Raw genomic sequence first — 18699 nt, 5'->3', positions numbered from 1 at the left:
ACTAAAGACACAATTTTGCAAATTGGGCGAACTAACCCTGTAACCGTTTTTGTTTACAAAAAGTTAGTCAAAGGAATTGTGATTGTCCTTTAGGTTAATCATTTGAAATAGTAAAAACAATGTTCAAACTTTTGACTACTTTCTTTAATATGCATAACACAATACTTGTGCTTTTACTTTCAGTACATGAGTAGTAAATTTTAAAATAGACTACTTGCAATACTTAAGTACAAAAAATGTTGAATACTTTAGTACTTCTACTTAAGTGTGGTGCTTAAAGAGCACTTCAACTTCAACTCAAGTCACTTTTTTGATATAGCACTTGTACTTTTACTCAAGTATGGGTCTCTAGTACTTTATACATCTCTGGTTTTAAGTAATATTCTAATTTCCTGAGATACTGAATTTGGGATTTTCCATAGATGTCATTTATAATCATCAAAATTAAAGAAATAAACATTTGAAATATATCAGTCTGTGTGTAATGAATGAATATAATATACAAGTTTCACTTTTTGAATGGAATTAGTGAAATAAACTTTTGATGATATTCTAATTATATGACCAGCACCTGTATGTTTTATATACACACACACACACACACACACACATATATATACACACACACACACACACATATATATAAAACACAATAAAATACTGTAATACAGTAACGGCAATCACTACTGAGCATACAAAAATACAGAAAGTTAGGACAAATATTACTTGTTATGCTATCTAAAAGTAATACAAAATTATATTTAAAAATAATAATAATAATAATCTTACTGATATTCATGAGAATTCATGAAATAAATCCTAGTGGTTCTAAAATATTGTCTTTCATGCTGTTGTGACATTTACTAAATTACCTTTAAAAGCAGAGCAAAAATAAATAAATAAATTTTTTTTTGTAAAGTACTTACATATCATGGAAGTATCATGGAGACATTACAGTTAAATATGTAATCATGCAAATTACGATTAAATATAAGATTATGATAATGTAAATGTTTCAACAGAGATTCACACAATCCCAAACAACTTTTCACCTGTATATGGTGTAATGGTTGGGGCTTGTTCGGGTGGGAAGGGCATACTCCCATCAGAGGGGGTGCGCCGATGTCCCACGACCGTCTGCGCTCGAGGACGGATGGCCCCATCAGAGGGCGTGCGACGGTGCCCGCGGTTTACCGCCATAGCTGCAGAGACATGGGTGGGTGTGAGGGACTGATTGGGCTCTCGTTTGAAGCTCTCCGCCCTCAGGTCCAGCAGAGGGTTTAAAGACAGCGCGGGAGAGACCACCGGGTGAGCACTACTAGGGGTCGAGGCAAAGTCATCAGAATCAGAGGGCAACAGGGACTTGGTGGAGTTGCAGTCAGAGAGGGAGGACAAAGAGAGGAGGGTGACGGAAGGAGACGGGTCCATGCAGGGCAGGGTGGAGTCGTGATGGCGGTTGTGGGACAGGGAGAGAGACAGTGTGCGGCTGGGTGGAGAGGTGCTGCGTCTGAATCGTCCTGTGCGCTGAAACAATCCCTCCTTCTTCTTCCTCTGCTCCTCTCTCAGGTCCTGCTCATCTTGACTCATCTTGAATAATAATAATATAATATAGAGCAATACATATAAAAAACAAAATGAGAATTACTACAAAAAAAATATTTTTAGTAATGTGAAAAATATTTTCTTTATGCTAAATAAATATTGTATTTTGCAGTGAAATGTGAGCTGAACATGTTTATTTCTCTTCAAATAAATATCATTTTCATTATTTTAAAGAAAGAAAATATTTAACTATTTGTAGTATATAAAAATGTAATCACAATATAACCCAAATAATTTGCAGTATTTAATAGTTACTTAATGATTATACATTTTGTGAAACTATTATTTATTTAAATATTAAATTACAAATATTAATTTACTTACGTATTACAAGTAAATGTTAAATGTAACTTACTATTATAGCAACAATAAAGTATGCATAATTACACGCAAGTAAACCCTAAGCCAAACCCTAACCATATAGAAAGTAAATGTAGTTCATTAATACATAATAGGCACAAGGACAGCTTAAAGGGAGAGTTCACCCAAAAATGAAAATTATTTTATAAATTACTCACCCTCATTTCATTCCAAACCTTTAAGACCATCTTCAACACAAATTAAGATTTTTTTATGAAATCCAGGAGCTCTCTGACCGTCCATAGACAGCAATGCAACTGAAATGTCCCCAGAAATGTCTTCAAATAGTCTTCTGCCATTAGTACTCTCATGAGATGATTTGGAGAAGAACAATTGTTGAATAAAATTTGTATTTAAAAAAATTTTTCACACAAAAAGTATTCTTGCAGCTTTGTAAAACTGCATTTGAACCATTGATGACACATGGACTGTTTAAATGATGTCCGTACTACCTTTCTGGGCCTTGAACTTGTCAGTTCTGTTGCTGTCTTTGCAGGGTCAGAAAGCTCTCGGATTTCATCAAAAATATCTTCAAAGTGAAAGAAGGTCTTATGGTTTTGGAACAACATGAAGGTGAGTAAAATGATAATACATTCATTAAAAAAACCCACTTCTCAAACCTCTTATTAAGCCTCTTTTCTTTTGTTCCTTACTTTTCTTTTCCACTTTCCCAGTCTTTCATAATGTGTACCTGCTGTCGTCCCAGCTGGAATATGTCAGAGCCCAGGCCCACAGCGGCCAGTATGGAGGCACAGCCCAGCAGCAGCAGGTCACTCTTCTTCCTTTGGCTGCAGCGCCGAACTGAATCCTGTGAGCCTATTCCCTGCCCTAAACCCACCTCCTCCATCGCTCCATTACTGCCCAGCTCAGGAGCCAGGCGTCCTGGGGAGCTGTCATCAAACTCACAGTGCTCCTCTACACCGAAGATAAGGGTAGTGTATTAATCATGAATAAAGAGAAACAGATCATAAACTTCCTAGTTGTTTTCATTTGATATCTGTTTGATGTTATTGTGTTGGGTCATAATGTTCAAATGAGAGGCAGGTTCATTATATGTCTAGAAGCAGGACTCAGACTCACCCATTTCATTTAGGCTTGAGAATCCAGCTGTCATAGGAGCATGTTTTGGGGACTTCCCCAGATTTGGAGCACTGGAGGACCACACCTTACCTTCCCCAAGTGATTTTAACCTAAAAGGGAATCAGCTTGATCACATTTCAATTAAAAATCAAATGTAGTTATTCAAAAAGTATTATATAAATATTAATATATTATATATATATATTTTGTAATTTTTAAACAAAGAATAATAACTTCTTTAACAGATGTAGCAACTGCTCATTGTTAACGCATGCAACTAAAGTTATCTAATGAGACCTTATTGAAAAGTGTTACCTATCTGTCTTAATAATTATTTTGCAGTTTAATGTTTTAAACGTGTTTCCTTTATACTTTTTTTTTGTGTGGGTAATGCATGATTGTACAGTATTGAAATGTTCAGGTCTTTTTGTTATTAAACCTGTTATACTGTGTTATGTCAACACTTTTTGCAACTTTTTTCAATATCATGTACTGGATACTGTGATAAAAGCTTTGGCAGTAATCACAACATGGAAATTTGATACAGTCACATACCTTAAGAAGCTATGTTTTTAAAATATAAATATTTTGTAATAACAATATAAACTACTGGTCAGTAATTTGGGGTCAGTAATCTTTTTTTCTTTCTTTTTTTTAATAAAATCAATACTTTTATTCAGCAAGGATGTGTTAAATTGATAAAAAGTGATAGTAAAGAAAATATATTATTAGAATATATATTATTAGAATTTTTTTTTTATTTTGAATAAATGCAGTTCTTTTTAACCTTTTATTCATCAAATATATTAGACAGCAGAACTGTTTCCAACACTGATAATAAATCAGAATATTAGAATGATTTCTAAAGGATCATGTGATAGACTGGATGTTACATGTGACACTGAAGGATGGAGTAATGATGCTGAAAATACAGCTTTGCATCACAGGAATAAAATATTTTTTAAAAGTATATTCGAATAGAAATATTATTTTAAATTGTAATAATATTTCACAATATTACTGTTTTTTCTGTATTTTTGATCAAATAAACGCAGGCTTGATGAGCAGAAGAAACTTCTTTCAAAAACATAAAAAATAGTAATGTTTCCAAACTTTTGGTCTGTACTGTATATATATATATATATATATACAAATATATATATACATACATATATATATATATATATATATATATATATATATATATATATATATATATATACACAAATATATATATATATATATATATATATATATATATATATATATATATATATATACACAAATATATATATATATATATATATATATATATATATACACAAATATATATATATATATATATATATATATATATATATATATATATGTATATATATATATATATATATATATATATATATATATATATATATATTCACATTTTGGCACAAAAACATTAATACAACAATAATAATTAATTATTAAAAAGCATTATAAGGGGAGATATACAGCAATTAAACAAGTAAGTGAAGTAAATAAATACAAAAATAACTAGCTTCATAAAGAAAGGTCTACCTGTCCTCTCCACCGACTCTCTCACGCTGATGTGTGGAGCTGGGGCCCCATGTTCGGCCCTTCTTCTTGGTCCCTAGGTCTTCTTTCTTACACACTGCAGTCCGGCCCCACGTCTTCCTTCCATCACTGGGTGTCACTAGACCACACAGCAAATGTTCAATTTTATCTTTGTTTTTGCATACTACATATTGCAGCCTAACTCAGCATAAAGTATGGATTGCATAGAAACACAAGTATGTAAGCTAAGACAGTCTCAATGCACTTCACAGACACATTCAACTCTTTTAAGTGGTATTGATTCACATGCCAATGCAGGCGTACATTAATATTTAATAAGCTACTCCAGTAATGTACTCCGGTCTTCATTTATTCTCCTATGTTAAACCCACACATTCACACATTGATTGACTTACGGCGAATGGCTCTGAGGCGAGGAATGACCCCTGGGCTGGCTGGAGGAGTGGTGCTTTCACTGCCCTGACCTTTCCTCTTGTCCACGCTGGGCGATGCTTGCACCGTGATCTTATGTTCAAAACCTAAAACAGACAGATGCTGTCAGGGACACATATAATGAAATAGACTTTAAGGAGATATTGGCTGGACTCTTCAGATTTCAGTTTGTTTTCATACCCTTGTATGATAAAACAATCTACTGGACAATAACACTAATTTGATTAGACGGGGAAAAAAAATCATTTTATTCTAAATGTACATAATGTTCAAAAGGTTGGAATAATTCAAATTATACTAAAAAGGTCTCTTATGCTCAGTATGGCTCCAATTATTTGATAAAGGAACCAACAATTTTGTGAAATATTATTATCCTTTAAAATAACTTTACATATTATACGTTACATATAAATGCAGCCTCAAAAGAGCAGCACTAAACAAAAGTAACTATTCCAAACTTCTGAAGGGTAGTGTATGTTCCCATTTCACCCACCAGATGGCAGACTAATGGAGTTGCTGTCTCTGCCAAGTTTGAGCAGTCTGCTCTTTTTGAAGTGGCCTTTGCGTTTTTTCACGTGTGGTTTCTCTTGATACATCTGATGGATGATGATGTTGAGCTCTCTCTCCACGATGTCGATCTCTCTCTCGGCTAACTCCTGCTCACGCCTCCTCAGGTGCTCCTCTTGCTCCCTCTGCTCCTCAGCTGCCCGCGCCAGAGCTTCCTCCCAGGATCGCAACTCCTAATGAACAAGCGATTATTTAGACAGCTGATCCACTGAGCCTACAAGTTATTGCTTATAATATTGTTGCTAGTGTAATTTCCCTAAGCGTAGCTGATTTGATTTTCCCACGCATTTGCTGCCTGTTGTATATTGGTTCGCAACACTTGTGTGTAAACATACACTGTAGCTTTTTCCGCCTAATCTGTATCTTTATTAGATCCTATATTTATAAAATATATATCTGTAAATTTAAAATACCATCTAAATGTCTGGAGTTACTACGTTTTTTTTCCCCCCAGCAACTTTTATTCAACAATGACACGTTAAATTGATCAAAGGGTGAGAGTAAAAACGTTTACATTGTTTAAAAAATGTCCTCAGATTTTAGATAAACTTTCTATTCATCAAAGAATACTGTGAAAAACAAATCACGGTTTCTACAAAAATATTAAGCAGTGTTTTAAATGTTGATAATAAGAACATTTCATTGAGCAACAAATTAGCATTTTAGAATGATTTCTGGAAACATGCTGACAAAACAACAAGTTTCATTATTAAATTTCCAATAGTTAAAGTTTAATAAAAAAAACAAAAAGTCATAATATTTTGAAAATATTACGGGTATTACTGTATTTTGATCAAATAAATAAAGCCTTTTCTGAAAATGGGAGAAAACATTAAACGTCCTACCAACCCCATACATTGTACTATATAAAACAATTATTTATTTGTATTTATTTTATACAACCCCCCCCAAGATAATTTTTTTTGTACCTACGGACTGCGTTGACGTGAGTGAATATTTCTCAGTGGCAAAAGCGATAGATGTGTACAGCAATATATTGTGAGAGGGACATGTGTTACTGTGTCCCATACAACTCAAAATAATAAACCACAAAGTTAACAAAACAATGCACTCCACGGTGTTGAGCAAGCGCTTCTCTGCTGTCTTCACGAGCTACCAGAAACTTCCTATTTCCCATTCATGAAGTCGTGATTACGAGCTTGTTGCATTCTTTTCTGATGCTGTCTAAATAATTTGATCAAGAGCACCCCCTCCTGTGACCCATGATTTGTCTGTATGTGTATTCAGAGCCGGTAAGCCACAAACTTTCATAATAATAAAAAATATGCGTTAACGCACGATAAAATATGCGATAATAACATGTTAACTTGCCCAGCCCTAATATATATATATATATATATATATATATATATATATATATATATATACACATTTTTTATATTTCAGAAGTTCACCACTTGCACTCGTACTTTCTCTTTGAGTTGTAGTAAATAAAACAAATATCAGTTCAATGGTCCTTCTTTTAACCTTCTCTTTTGCTCTCAATTCATCAAACATCTGTTGGATCTCCAGCCTCCAGTCTTCCTGCAGGGAATGGAAAGACTCGAGCGGCATCTGAAACATGGCAGATTGCTCAATGTCCACCAGCCTTTTCAAGATACTTCCAAATGAAGGACGCCCATGTGGGTTAGGACACCAACACTCTGCAGAGGGAGAGACATAAATAATGATGCTATGAAATAAAGAGTGGAATATCTCAAAGGTCAGTGTTTCATGTGGTTGAACACTATCTGTTCTTACCTCCCAGCAGCTGTGCAAAGGCCTCAGGGCAGGTGGAGGGGATGGGAAGTGTCAACTTGTTCATGGCAACTCCATAGGCCACAGCCAAAGCATCGATTTCACGGTATGGTACCTCACCAGTCAGCAGCTCCCAGAGTAACACTCCAAAACTGACACGAAAAAGACCACAATCAGCCACAAAACCTCTAGTTAGGCCGCAAAAGACAGTCCAGAGGGGGACGGAAGCTCACCTCCACACATCGCTGCTTTTGGAGAACAGGGACAGCTTGATGACCTCTGGAGCCATCCAGGCATACGTGCCCGCTGCGCTCATCTTCGTGGTGCGATGCCATTCCCGAGCAAGCCCAAAGTCTGTGATCTTCAGAGTCTTCCCGCTCAGGTCGTCTCTCTCCACAGGCTCCAGAATCAGAACTGAGGGAAACGAAGAACAAAGAAAAGTGAAACCAAAGTAGGTTGGAGATAAACGGAGCATATTTTGGCTCTTTGTTGATATTTCTGTATAATGAATAGAGGAAACAATACCAATTTCTTCCAAGAAATATCCAGTTATTAGTCTCGGCGGTGCTCATTAGAAGTCAAACCAGATTATTTGCTTCACACAAAGATGGCAAACAATATCCTTGATTTGCACTTAAGATAAAACTCAAGTGCAAATGTTTAACACACGTTTGAGTCATATGACAATGACACAATGTGAGAACCAGTGCAGTACTTATGTACACAAAAACAAAACTGCATCCACAGATCATCTTAGTTCAGAATATAATATTAACTCTTCCTTTTTCTTTTCCACATTCCCATTCTCATATTATAAATGATTCAATTTGTATTGCAACTTATTTTAGTCTACCGTCTGTGACATATTTCTAAATGAAACTGGATGTTTAACAGGAACTAAATCTATAGCGTGATTTGATGCATCAATTGAATTATGAAAAGTGTTTATTTTTTTGTTTTTTTTGGAAGTGCTCCTACACCCATATTTTAGTACTGATCAATCATAAAACTGATTTAAGTAATGTTAAGAATAAAATAAAACGGACAAATGAAAAAAATCATAAGATTTGACAATTTAACGTGACATAATCATAATACATCATCATAACGCATTAATTATGCATGGCACAAGCAGTTAAAATATTGTTGCCATTTATGTGCTCATAATTTAAAAGGCCGATTAATTAAAAGATCGACATTAAAATTAAATTAAACATTTTTAGAATAGCTGTACATAAATATTTTAAGCAAAACAATTGTGATTATTTCTGAGAACTTTTTACCTGCATGCAGACAGCCTACATTAGGGTACAGTACAAATATTTGGAGCGTCCCTTATTTTCTTAAAGAATAAACACTTGTTTTCTAGAATAATAAACACAATTTTTTAAAGAATAAAAAATAAATAATCACAATTGTCCTATTAGACTATTTTAGGCATTTCATATTGGTCATATTTCTCTTTGTTGTAATAAGCACTTACCACTGTAGGTATAGTAGTGGGAGTAGCTCATGTCTGGTCTCTTCAATAGATTCACTCATAAAATACCTACAAGGCGCTTCAACATCTCCATTTATTTATTATCACAATTTATTTACTACTTATGTTAACCACTTATCAGTATTAATGTTATGTTATATTATAGTAAAGTTTAGAAAAATCAGCATTTTCAGCTATCATTCCATACCAGAAGACATCAATTCATGCCATAGAGATGGATTCGATTTCTAAAAATATTTTTTTTTTATCTAATTAAAGTCATACAGAGACTTCTTGACTTACAGAGTGAGTTGAAGTTGTATTAAATATTTATCAGCCAGTAGTATGTATGCAGGCAACACAGAACCCCAAAGAGAAACAAGATCTCTTAAACACACACACACTTTTTTTTTTTTTGTGAAAAGTGGGGACATCCCACAAGCATAATGGTTTTTATACTGTAGAAACCGTATATTCTATGGCCCTACACCTAACTCTACACCTAACCCTAACCCTCACAGGAAACTTTGTGCATTTTTTTTTTTACTTTTTACTAATTCTGTATGATTTATAAGCGTTTTGAAAAATGAGGACATGGGTTATGTCCTCATAAGTCACCCTCTCCTTGTAATACCTGTGTCATACCCATGTCATTATACAGAGTTGTGTCCTGAAATGTCACAAAAACAAGAACACACACACACACACACACACACTCTCTCTCTCTCTCTCTCTCTCTCTTCCACATAACTGAGGTAAAGTGCAAACTCATCTATACACAACACAAACTTACCTTTACAACACAAGCAAGACACATGACCAGCTCTAACCTATACACACATACTCATAACAGGCACGAGTAAACTGCATGTGGACAACAGTGTCAATATTTCATAGAAGTGGCAATAAATGATCCTGGCATTGTTATTCATTGAGTTCAGATCTATGTTTACTTGTTCACTGAAACTACACACTTGGTTTATTAGAGCAAGAATTATAGAAGTCAATAGGTACATAAGACGAAAAAAGGTTAGGAAACACTAGTCGCGCCACATGAGATTATACAGTTGCCATAAAGACTTAAAAGAGCTCAGCTAGAGTTTAGTTCACATTTACAAACATGAGTCACGCCAGATAGAATAAACCATTAATAAAATGTGGACTATAGCCTTATTTACAGTACTATATGTCATATGCGTGTGCGTGTTACATTTATATATAAATATCTGAGTGTGTACTGTATGAGAGAGTGATGCTAGTCTGTGGTGCCCTTTTCTTTCCCTCATCCCTGTATTTCCTGCTGTTTTTCCTTGTGCGGGCAGGCTATGGAAATGTTTGGAGTGTCAATAGTCAGCTGGACTGGTTTGAGTGGGGTGGGGACGGCTGGAGTGCAGCCTGCTCTACCATTATCACCACACATATGCAAACGGGAGCAGAGAGAGAGAGAGAGAGACAGGAAGAGAAAACGGCTGAGTTTCTGTTTGACCAGCACATCACAAGCTCAGGTTGAACAGGTGCAAGCTTTCTCTCTTTCCCTCCAGATTATGACATTCATTAGATATCCTAATACATTAAAAACTATTGTGTTAATACTATATAATATGAAATGTAGATAATTAGGTAACTAGATGCACGTTCTTTGTACAACTAGATGTTTTGTCAATGAAAATAAATTATGATCAGTTTTTATAATGATCCTATACTTGTTTTTTTTAATTAAATAACAAACTACATACAAATTGTACAACGGATTACATTTAGCATTGCCTATATGCATTTACAATATATAGATAACAGAACATGGGATCATATTATTTGTTAAGCTATAATTTTATTTTATCTTTCCCTATGTGCATTTGTGTGAGTATTTGTTTCTACCCCTGGTCTGACGGGAGATTAGGAGATGGCTGCTCATAATGTTAATAAGGCATTGTTATATGCCTGTCTTAGTGGCCATGTCACCAGAGGGTTGTGAGGGGGTGAATGTGTGTGTGCATGTCACAGAGAAAGAATATATAGACTGTGTGAATATATGTTTGGAGAGAGAAGGAGAAAAAACTTATTCGTTGAACATGTCTGAGGTTGAATAAGCGAGGGTGTGTCAGTGATGGTGAACGTGTGTGTGTGTGTGTGTGTGTTTGTGTGTGTACACTGCATATATGCGCATGTTTGTTCCAATTAACTTTTGTTGTGGTTCTTCACTAAAGGCTACTGCCGGACATTCAGGGCATGGATGGAAGTGTATGTTTATGTGTTGGGATGATATATGAGAGGACAGTCACACAGGTTTTACAACTCGTAACAGTCTAACATCAAACACTCTCAACCACAGGACATCAATCATTAACTCCCATTCATAACATTGATATTTACACTTCATTCACAGTCTGTGTATCAAATTAATTGAGAGATCCCTTAACATACAGGTGCTTCTCAATTAATTAGAATGTCATGGAAAAGTAGGGTTAGGGTTAGTAATTCAACTCAAATTTTGAAACTTGTGTATTAAATAAATTCAATGTACACAGACTGAAGTAGTTTAAGTCTTTGGTTCTTTTAATTGTGATGATTTGGCTCACATTTAATAAAAACCCACTAATTCAACAATCTCAACAAATTAGAATATTTCATAAGACCAATAATAATAAAAAAAATTGTCAATTGTTGTTTACTTCTGGAAAGTATGTTCGTTTACTGTACATGTACTCAATACTTGGTAGGGGCTCCTGTTGCTTTAATTACTGCCTCAATTTGGCGTGACGTGGAGGTGATCAGTTTGTGGCACTGCTGAGGTGGCTGTTTGCTGGCCAGTCAAGCACACCAACACCATGATCATTTAACCAACTTTTGGTGCTTCAGCATCTTCAATAAGCTGGTCAGCAGAAGGAAGCATGAAGTGCTCTAAAATTTTTTGGTAAACAGGTGCAGTGACTTTGGTTTCCAAAAAACACAATGGAACAAACACCAGCAGATGACATTGCACCCCAAATCATCACAGACTGTGGAAACTTAACACTGGATTTCAAGCAACTTGGGCTATGAGCTTCTCAACCCTTCCTCCAGACTCTAGGACCTTTGTTTCCAAATTAAATACAAAACTTGCTCCCATCTGAAAAGAGTACTTTTGACCATTGAGCAACAGTCCAGTTCTTCTCTTTAGCCCAGGTAAGACGCCTCTGACGTTGTCTGTGGTTCAGCAAATTCCTTGACACGTCTGTGTGTGGTGGCTCTTGATGCCTTGACCCCAGCCTCAGTCCATTCCTTGTGAAGTTCACTCAAATTTTTTTTATTGATTTTGCTTGACAATCCTCATAAGGCTGTGGTTCTCTCGATTGATTGTGCATCGTTTTTGTCTCCACACTTTCCTTCCACTCAACTTTCTGTTAACATACTTGGATACAGCACTCTGTGAACAGCCAGCTTCTTTGGCAATGAATGTTTGTGGCTCCTTGTGAAGCAGTCTTCCCCATGATTGTGTAGCCTAGTGAACCAGACTGAGAGGCCATTTTGAAGGCTCAGGAAACCTTTGCAGGTGTTTTGAGTTGATCAGCTGACTGGCATGTCACTATATTCTTATTTGTTGAGATCTTGAATTGGTAGGTTTTTGTTAAATGTGAGCCAAATGATCACAATTAAAAGAACCAAAGACTTAAACTACTTCAGTCTGTGTGCATTGAATTGATTTAATACCCGAGTTTAACAATTTGAGTTGAATTATTGAAATAAATGAAAAAAACTTTTTCACGACATCTTAATTTATTGAGAAGCACCTGTATATAGATCTCCATTTGCAGCTACTTTTAACTAAGCCTGATCATAAGAAAAAGTGGTATGGTGTCAGAGCACAAACATCTGCATTCTGCAACCCATGTTTAACTTTTTGTCATTACAACAAGCAATTTGACCCTTGACCCTTCATGATCTGGAGACTAGACCATTTGTCTCTTCAGCAATCCATGAGAACGGCACATCATCGAGTCTTCACACAGCAGTTTAAATTCAAGAGGGTGATACAATTTTTGAACAGTCATTATTTATAATTAAGCAATAAAGAAGTTGTGTTATTGTGCTAATAGCTTTTACTTTAGCCTTTTGTAATATCTGTTAAATCACACAATCGTGACACAATCCAAGAAAGAGACATGCTGTCTCTGAAACACATTCTCTCACCCACACAGCGCTGTCCTCTTTGTCTCCCTATGGCTCACTGAAAAGGTCTGTGTCTCAATCAATCGCTGAGTCGCCCACTCTTTCATATCTTCTAATCTGAAAGCATGAATTCCCCCCACTCCCCCCACTCAGTAGGGAGCACGAAGGGTGAAATGAAACTGTCCCCTGAAGGCAGGAACAGCTGGTGCTGTGGCTGAATCAGGTCCCTTGTTCCCCCCGCTTCCCACCCCCCAATTTTACCTGCCGCTTCAGCCCAGATACGCAACACTACACTGCTGAGAGAGATTTTTTACAGTCCCGCATGCTGACATTTTGTATTTCTCAGCGGTTCCTATTTTCAGGCCTGCATCTATAGAGAAAAGGGGTAGGCAATGTATCAGATATTTGGAATTATTCTGCTGGTGATGTAAAACATTATGAATATTACAATCAGGCATTCTTGCACTTTTTTATTTTGGCTATTAAACAATGCTGACAAGGCCCAGAAAGGTAGTAAGGACATTAAAATAGTACATCAGTGGTTCAACAGTAATTTTATAAAGCTACGAAAAAAAAAAAAATCAACAATTTCTTCTCTTCTGTGTCAGTTTTGTGGCATTTATAATCAAAATGTTATAGTGTTGTATGTAGTCAAATATATGCAAAAACATGTTGTAACATTGCTGCATAACAATGAACATTAATGAATATTCTCGCATGTGTTTAGGTGAAAAATGTGTAGAAAATACTGATCATTTTAACTAGATCCAGTGTTTTAATTTTCACATTAAACATTTAAAACTTATTGGGTACAATGGCTGTTTGGTTGCAATAATGGATTTATGGTAAAATAAAGAAAAGAAACATAACTCCACATAATTTTCAGACATCAAATGTCATTAATAGGTATTAAAGGTACTATATCACCCACCCCAACACAGAAGGTCTATATATTTAGCTTTGAAAATAATATATCTCCTGAAAACGTGTATATATTTCTAAACTGATAGCTTTCTTATCTAGTTGGTTTAAGCATATTACCATACACAGCCATCAAAGCAGAATTTCACTGAAAAGGTTATTGACTAAGAGCGCTGTTGGCAAGCATGGCTATGGACCAATCAGCAGAGGCATGACTAAGCTAGGCGGGGATTGTTTGGACCAATCAGTGAGTGTGGCCCCCTTCTCCTCCCTATCCTCAGCAGTCTCTGGGAGACTGCGTTTCCTCTTTATCACTGTGCCCTACAGACAATCCCTCTCTCTCTCTCGTTCTCTCCATCTCTCTCTCGCCCTGCCTACCTCTCTCCATTCCTGTATGAATCAGATTCCAGCTGTTGTGTGCTGAGGCATCCATTCTTACACTCAACTAAAGGGGGAAAGAGAAAGAGAGACGGATGATGATGGGAATGGTTGAACAGAGTCTAAAGGAAAGACGCATGGACAAGAGGAATTGGGGCATATCATCAGTGTGTGTGTGTGTTTGTATAAGTATGTATTTGTATTCTTGTGCTTGTGGCTTTGTGTGCTTTATATGTGGGTGTGCTAAACATAGGGAGTGACGTGGATATTTCAGGCAGCAAGTGGCATCAGAATAAGGCAGCAACAGAAAGAAAAGAGAGAGGTGGAAATATATAAACACAAAAGAAGGACTAAAGAAGACCTATATATGGAAGTCTGTTTGGGCTTATAATGTCTAATGAGCCACTCATCATACTGATGGTCCCCATTCATTTCATAAAGCCATGTTAAGAGTGCTCTTTTGGTGTAGCTTCAATGTGTTTCATGTGGTTATTTTGTATCTTTCGTGAATCATAGTCAAAATGGCAAATCTTAAAATTAGAGATCATAAATACAGTCAGGGAGGAGAATGATCTCTACTATGAGTCAGAAACATACCGCATACCCAGTGTAGGCCGATTCCTGAACGAATAACTCAAATGAGTTGGTTCTTTTTAGTAAATCAGAAACATAAAATACAACCAATGTAGTCGGATTCCCAAATGAATGACTCTAGTTGGTTCTTTTTGTGGAAAAACAAAACAAAAGAAAGAAACAAACAAACAAACAAAAACATACGGAGCCAAGTTCTGTAGTTTTGTTTGAATCCTGAATAAAAGAGTTGGTTCTTTTGAATCAAAAACATAAAATGCCAACAGTGTAGTCCAATTCCCAACTGAATCATTCTAATGATTCAGCTATTTTTAGCGAACCAACACAACCAGTGTAGTCTGATTCCCAACAAATTCCTCCAATAATTGTTTCTTTTTAGTGAAACAAACAATTTTATAAATTACATTAAAATTAAAGTAAACTGAATGATGATTTTTTTTTCTTTTAGATTAGTTTGTTTTTAGCATAATAGTTAAGTCCATTTGTTAGACAGTATTTATGCCACTTCTATAAAGATGTCATTAAAAGTTTTGTCTATGACGCTTTGTTTATAGAACTGTTAAAGAATCAGAATCGATAAGAGGATTGACATAACTTCCCCATTCCCATTCCTAGCAAAGTGCTCACTAACAGGCGAAAAAGAGTCTAGGAGAGTGTTTTTGGTTTACAAAGACCTTGTGTCACTGATACCTTTAGTTGGCTGCAGAAGCAACACCAACGGCTCATTGAGCTTTAATCAGTTCCAGCATGGCACAATGTTGCCCTCCAGGACAGATATCACTATGGCTTCTGCGTGGTGTCTTTCAGACATTAGATGCTGCTGCTTTGTTGCCTGTGCTTTTAAAAAGTCCTTGAGGTTCCGCATTCTCATTTAGAGTCAAATTTCTGCCTCTGTTCAAAGTTCAATAATAGACTGCTTATAATGTTAATAGATAACAACGTAATTAGAACTTGTGCTGCATTGATGATGTCCTTGTTCTCTAGACATACGTTGAATCTTTTTTAGGGACATTTGGAATGCAAACACCAGCCGGGAACTGCATTAAAATTTGCCTGTATAGGGACGAGAGAACTGCAGTTGAACTCTGGAACAGAGCCATTCCTTCTTTTCCGTTCTTTTATCCTCTCCAAACACTTTTGTTCAACTTCATTTTATCTTCACATATGAATAGTTTATTTCAGGTAAAACAAAGTATTTGAATTGGTACTGACATTATCTTCAGCTTGTAGCATTTAATGAGTTTTTGCAATAGGACACCAGTGGTGTCAACTGCATGGCCTTCCTCTCAGGGTTAAATGTACCTGTGGACGCCAGCTTTTCCCTGTGTCAGCTGCGCTGCTGTCAGGCCTATTTGAGGTAAATGTTACCTGAGGCACATGCAAAGAGACACTCCATGACACAAGCAGCACCTGACAGTCAGCAAAGCACCTGCCTGCCAGAGCTGCTCCACTTGTGTGTTGTCACACTTGCAAGGAACCCTTTTTGTTAACTCTCCTTAAATAATTAAAGCACTCTATTAAACTCAAAAATTACACACCATCTGAATATTTAGGATTTTTTTGGAATCTAACAAACATATTTACCTTCAAGGTTAAGTATGTTATTGCTGCACTAAACATTAGTGAACTTACAAAACTGAATTACAAAACAAATTAAGGATTGTAGACTCGGAAGTAAATGCTCGCTGCTATGATTGGCTAATAGTTGTGTATAAATGGACGCTGCTGTGATTAAGGTAAAAATTTTAGGCCCCTTAGTGCCAGTTGTGCATTGTTTAAATGCCACGGCCTACCTGAGCATTGTTTCTGACCATGCCCATCCCTTTATGACCACCATGTACCCATCCTCTGATGGCTACTTCCAGCAGGATAATGCACCATGTCATAAAGCTTGAATCATTTCAAATTGGTTTCTTGAACATGACAATGACTTCACTGTACTAAAATGGCCCCCACAGTCACCAGATCTCAACCCAATAGAGCATCTTTGGGATGTGGTGGAAAGGGAGCATCGTGCCCTGGATGTGCATCCCAAAAATCTCCATTAACTGCAAGATGCTATCCTGTCAATATGGGCCAACATTTCTAAAGAATACTTTCAGCACCTTGTTGAATCAATGCCACATAGAATTAAGGCAGTTCTAAAGGAGAAAGGGGGTCAAACACAGTATTAGTATGGTGTTCCTAATAACCCTTTAGTTGAATGTATGTATATATATATATATATATATATATATATATATATATATATATATATATATATATATATATATATATATATATATATATATATATATATATATATACAGTATTGTTCAAAATAATAGCAGTACAATGTGACTAACCAGAATAATCAAGGTTTTTCGTATATTTTTTTATTGCTACGTGGCAAACAAGTTACCAGTAGGTTCAGTAGATTCTCAGAAAACAAATGAGACCCAGCATTCATGATATGCACGCTCTTAAGGCTGTGCAATTGGGCAATTAGTTGAATTAGTTGAAAGGGGTGTGTTCAAAAAAATAGCAGTGTGGCATTCAATCAATGAGGTCATCAATTTTGTGAAGAAACAGGTGTGAATCAGGTGGCCCCTATTTAAGGATGAAGCCAACACTTGTTGAACATGCATTTGAAAGCTGAGGAAAATGGGTCGTTCAAGACATTGTTCAGAAGAACAGCGTACTTTGATTAAAAAGTTGATTAGAGAGGGGAAAACCTATAAAGAGGTGCAAAAAAATGATAGGCTGTTCAGCTAAAATGATCTCCAATGCCTTAAAATGGAGAGCAAAACCAGAGAGACGTGGAAGAAAACGGAAGACAACCATCAAAATGGATAGAAGAATAACCAGAATGGCAAAGGCTCAGCCAATGATCACCTCCAGGATGATCAAAGACAGTCTGGAGTTACCTGTAAGTACTGTGACAGTTAGAAGACGTCTGTGTGAAGCTAATCTATTTTCAAGAATCCCCCGCAAAGTCCCTCTGTTAAAAAAAAAGGCATGTGCAGAAGAGGTTACAATTTGCCAAAGAACACATCAACTGGCCTAAAGAGAAATGGAGGAACATTTTGTGGACTGATGAGAGTAAAATTGTTCTTTTTGGGTCCAAGGGCCACAGGCAGTTTGTGAGACGACCCCCAAACTCTGAATTCAAGCCACAGTACACAGTGAAGACAGTGAAGCATGGAGGTGCAAGCATCATGATATGGGCATGTTTCTCCTACTATGGTGTTGGGCCTATTTATCGCATACCAGGGATCATGGATCAGTTTGCATATGTTAAAATACTTGAAGAGGTCATGTTGCCCTATGCTGAAGAGGACATGCCCTTGAAATGGTTGTTTCAACAAGACAATGACCCAAAACACACTAGTAAACGGGCAAAGTCTTGGTTCCAAACCAACAAAATTAATGTTATGGAGTGGCCAGCCCAATCTCCAGACCTTAATCCAATTGAGAACTTGTGGGGTGATATCAAAAATGCTGTTTCTGAAGCAAAACCAAGAAATGTGAATGAATTGTGGAATGTTGTTAAAGAATCATGGAGTGGAATAACAGCTGAGAGGTGCCACAAGTTGGTTGACTCCATGCCACACAGATGTCAAGCAGTTTTAAAAAACTGTGGTCATACAACTAAATATTAGTTTAGTGATTCACAGGATTGCTAAATCCCAGAAAAAAAAAATGTTTGTACAAAATAGTTTTGAGTTTGTACAGTCAAAGGTAGACACTGCTATTTTTTTGAACACACCCCTTTCAACTAATTGCCCAATTGCACAGCCTTAAGAGCGTGCATATCATGAATGCTG

General features: G+C 36.2%; 1 protein-coding gene across 1 annotated transcript in view; it reads right to left on the bottom strand.

Annotated features, from left to right (window-relative positions):
- The window catches only part of LOC127977587 (mitogen-activated protein kinase kinase kinase 10), a 39681-nt gene that overhangs the window by 7085 nt on the left and 13897 nt on the right, over positions 1 to 18699 (bottom strand). Inside the window, exons 3-11 of the mRNA XM_052582536.1 lie at positions 7608 to 7788; positions 7378 to 7526; positions 7105 to 7280; positions 5543 to 5789; positions 5013 to 5135; positions 4600 to 4735; positions 3043 to 3152; positions 2654 to 2877; positions 1053 to 1587 (exon numbers count right to left, since the gene is read on the bottom strand). Of these exons, the coding sequence (XP_052438496.1) occupies positions 1053 to 1587; positions 2654 to 2877; positions 3043 to 3152; positions 4600 to 4735; positions 5013 to 5135; positions 5543 to 5789; positions 7105 to 7280; positions 7378 to 7526; positions 7608 to 7788 (1881 nt within the window). The remainder of the gene's footprint in view (positions 1 to 1052; positions 1588 to 2653; positions 2878 to 3042; positions 3153 to 4599; positions 4736 to 5012; positions 5136 to 5542; positions 5790 to 7104; positions 7281 to 7377; positions 7527 to 7607; positions 7789 to 18699) is intronic.

The sequence above is a fragment of the Carassius gibelio genome, chromosome B18 (genome assembly GCF_023724105.1).
Source record: "Carassius gibelio isolate Cgi1373 ecotype wild population from Czech Republic chromosome B18, carGib1.2-hapl.c, whole genome shotgun sequence".
Lineage (NCBI taxonomy): Eukaryota > Metazoa > Chordata > Actinopteri > Cypriniformes > Cyprinidae > Carassius > Carassius gibelio.
This window is presented reverse-complemented; position numbering and strand designations above follow the sequence as displayed.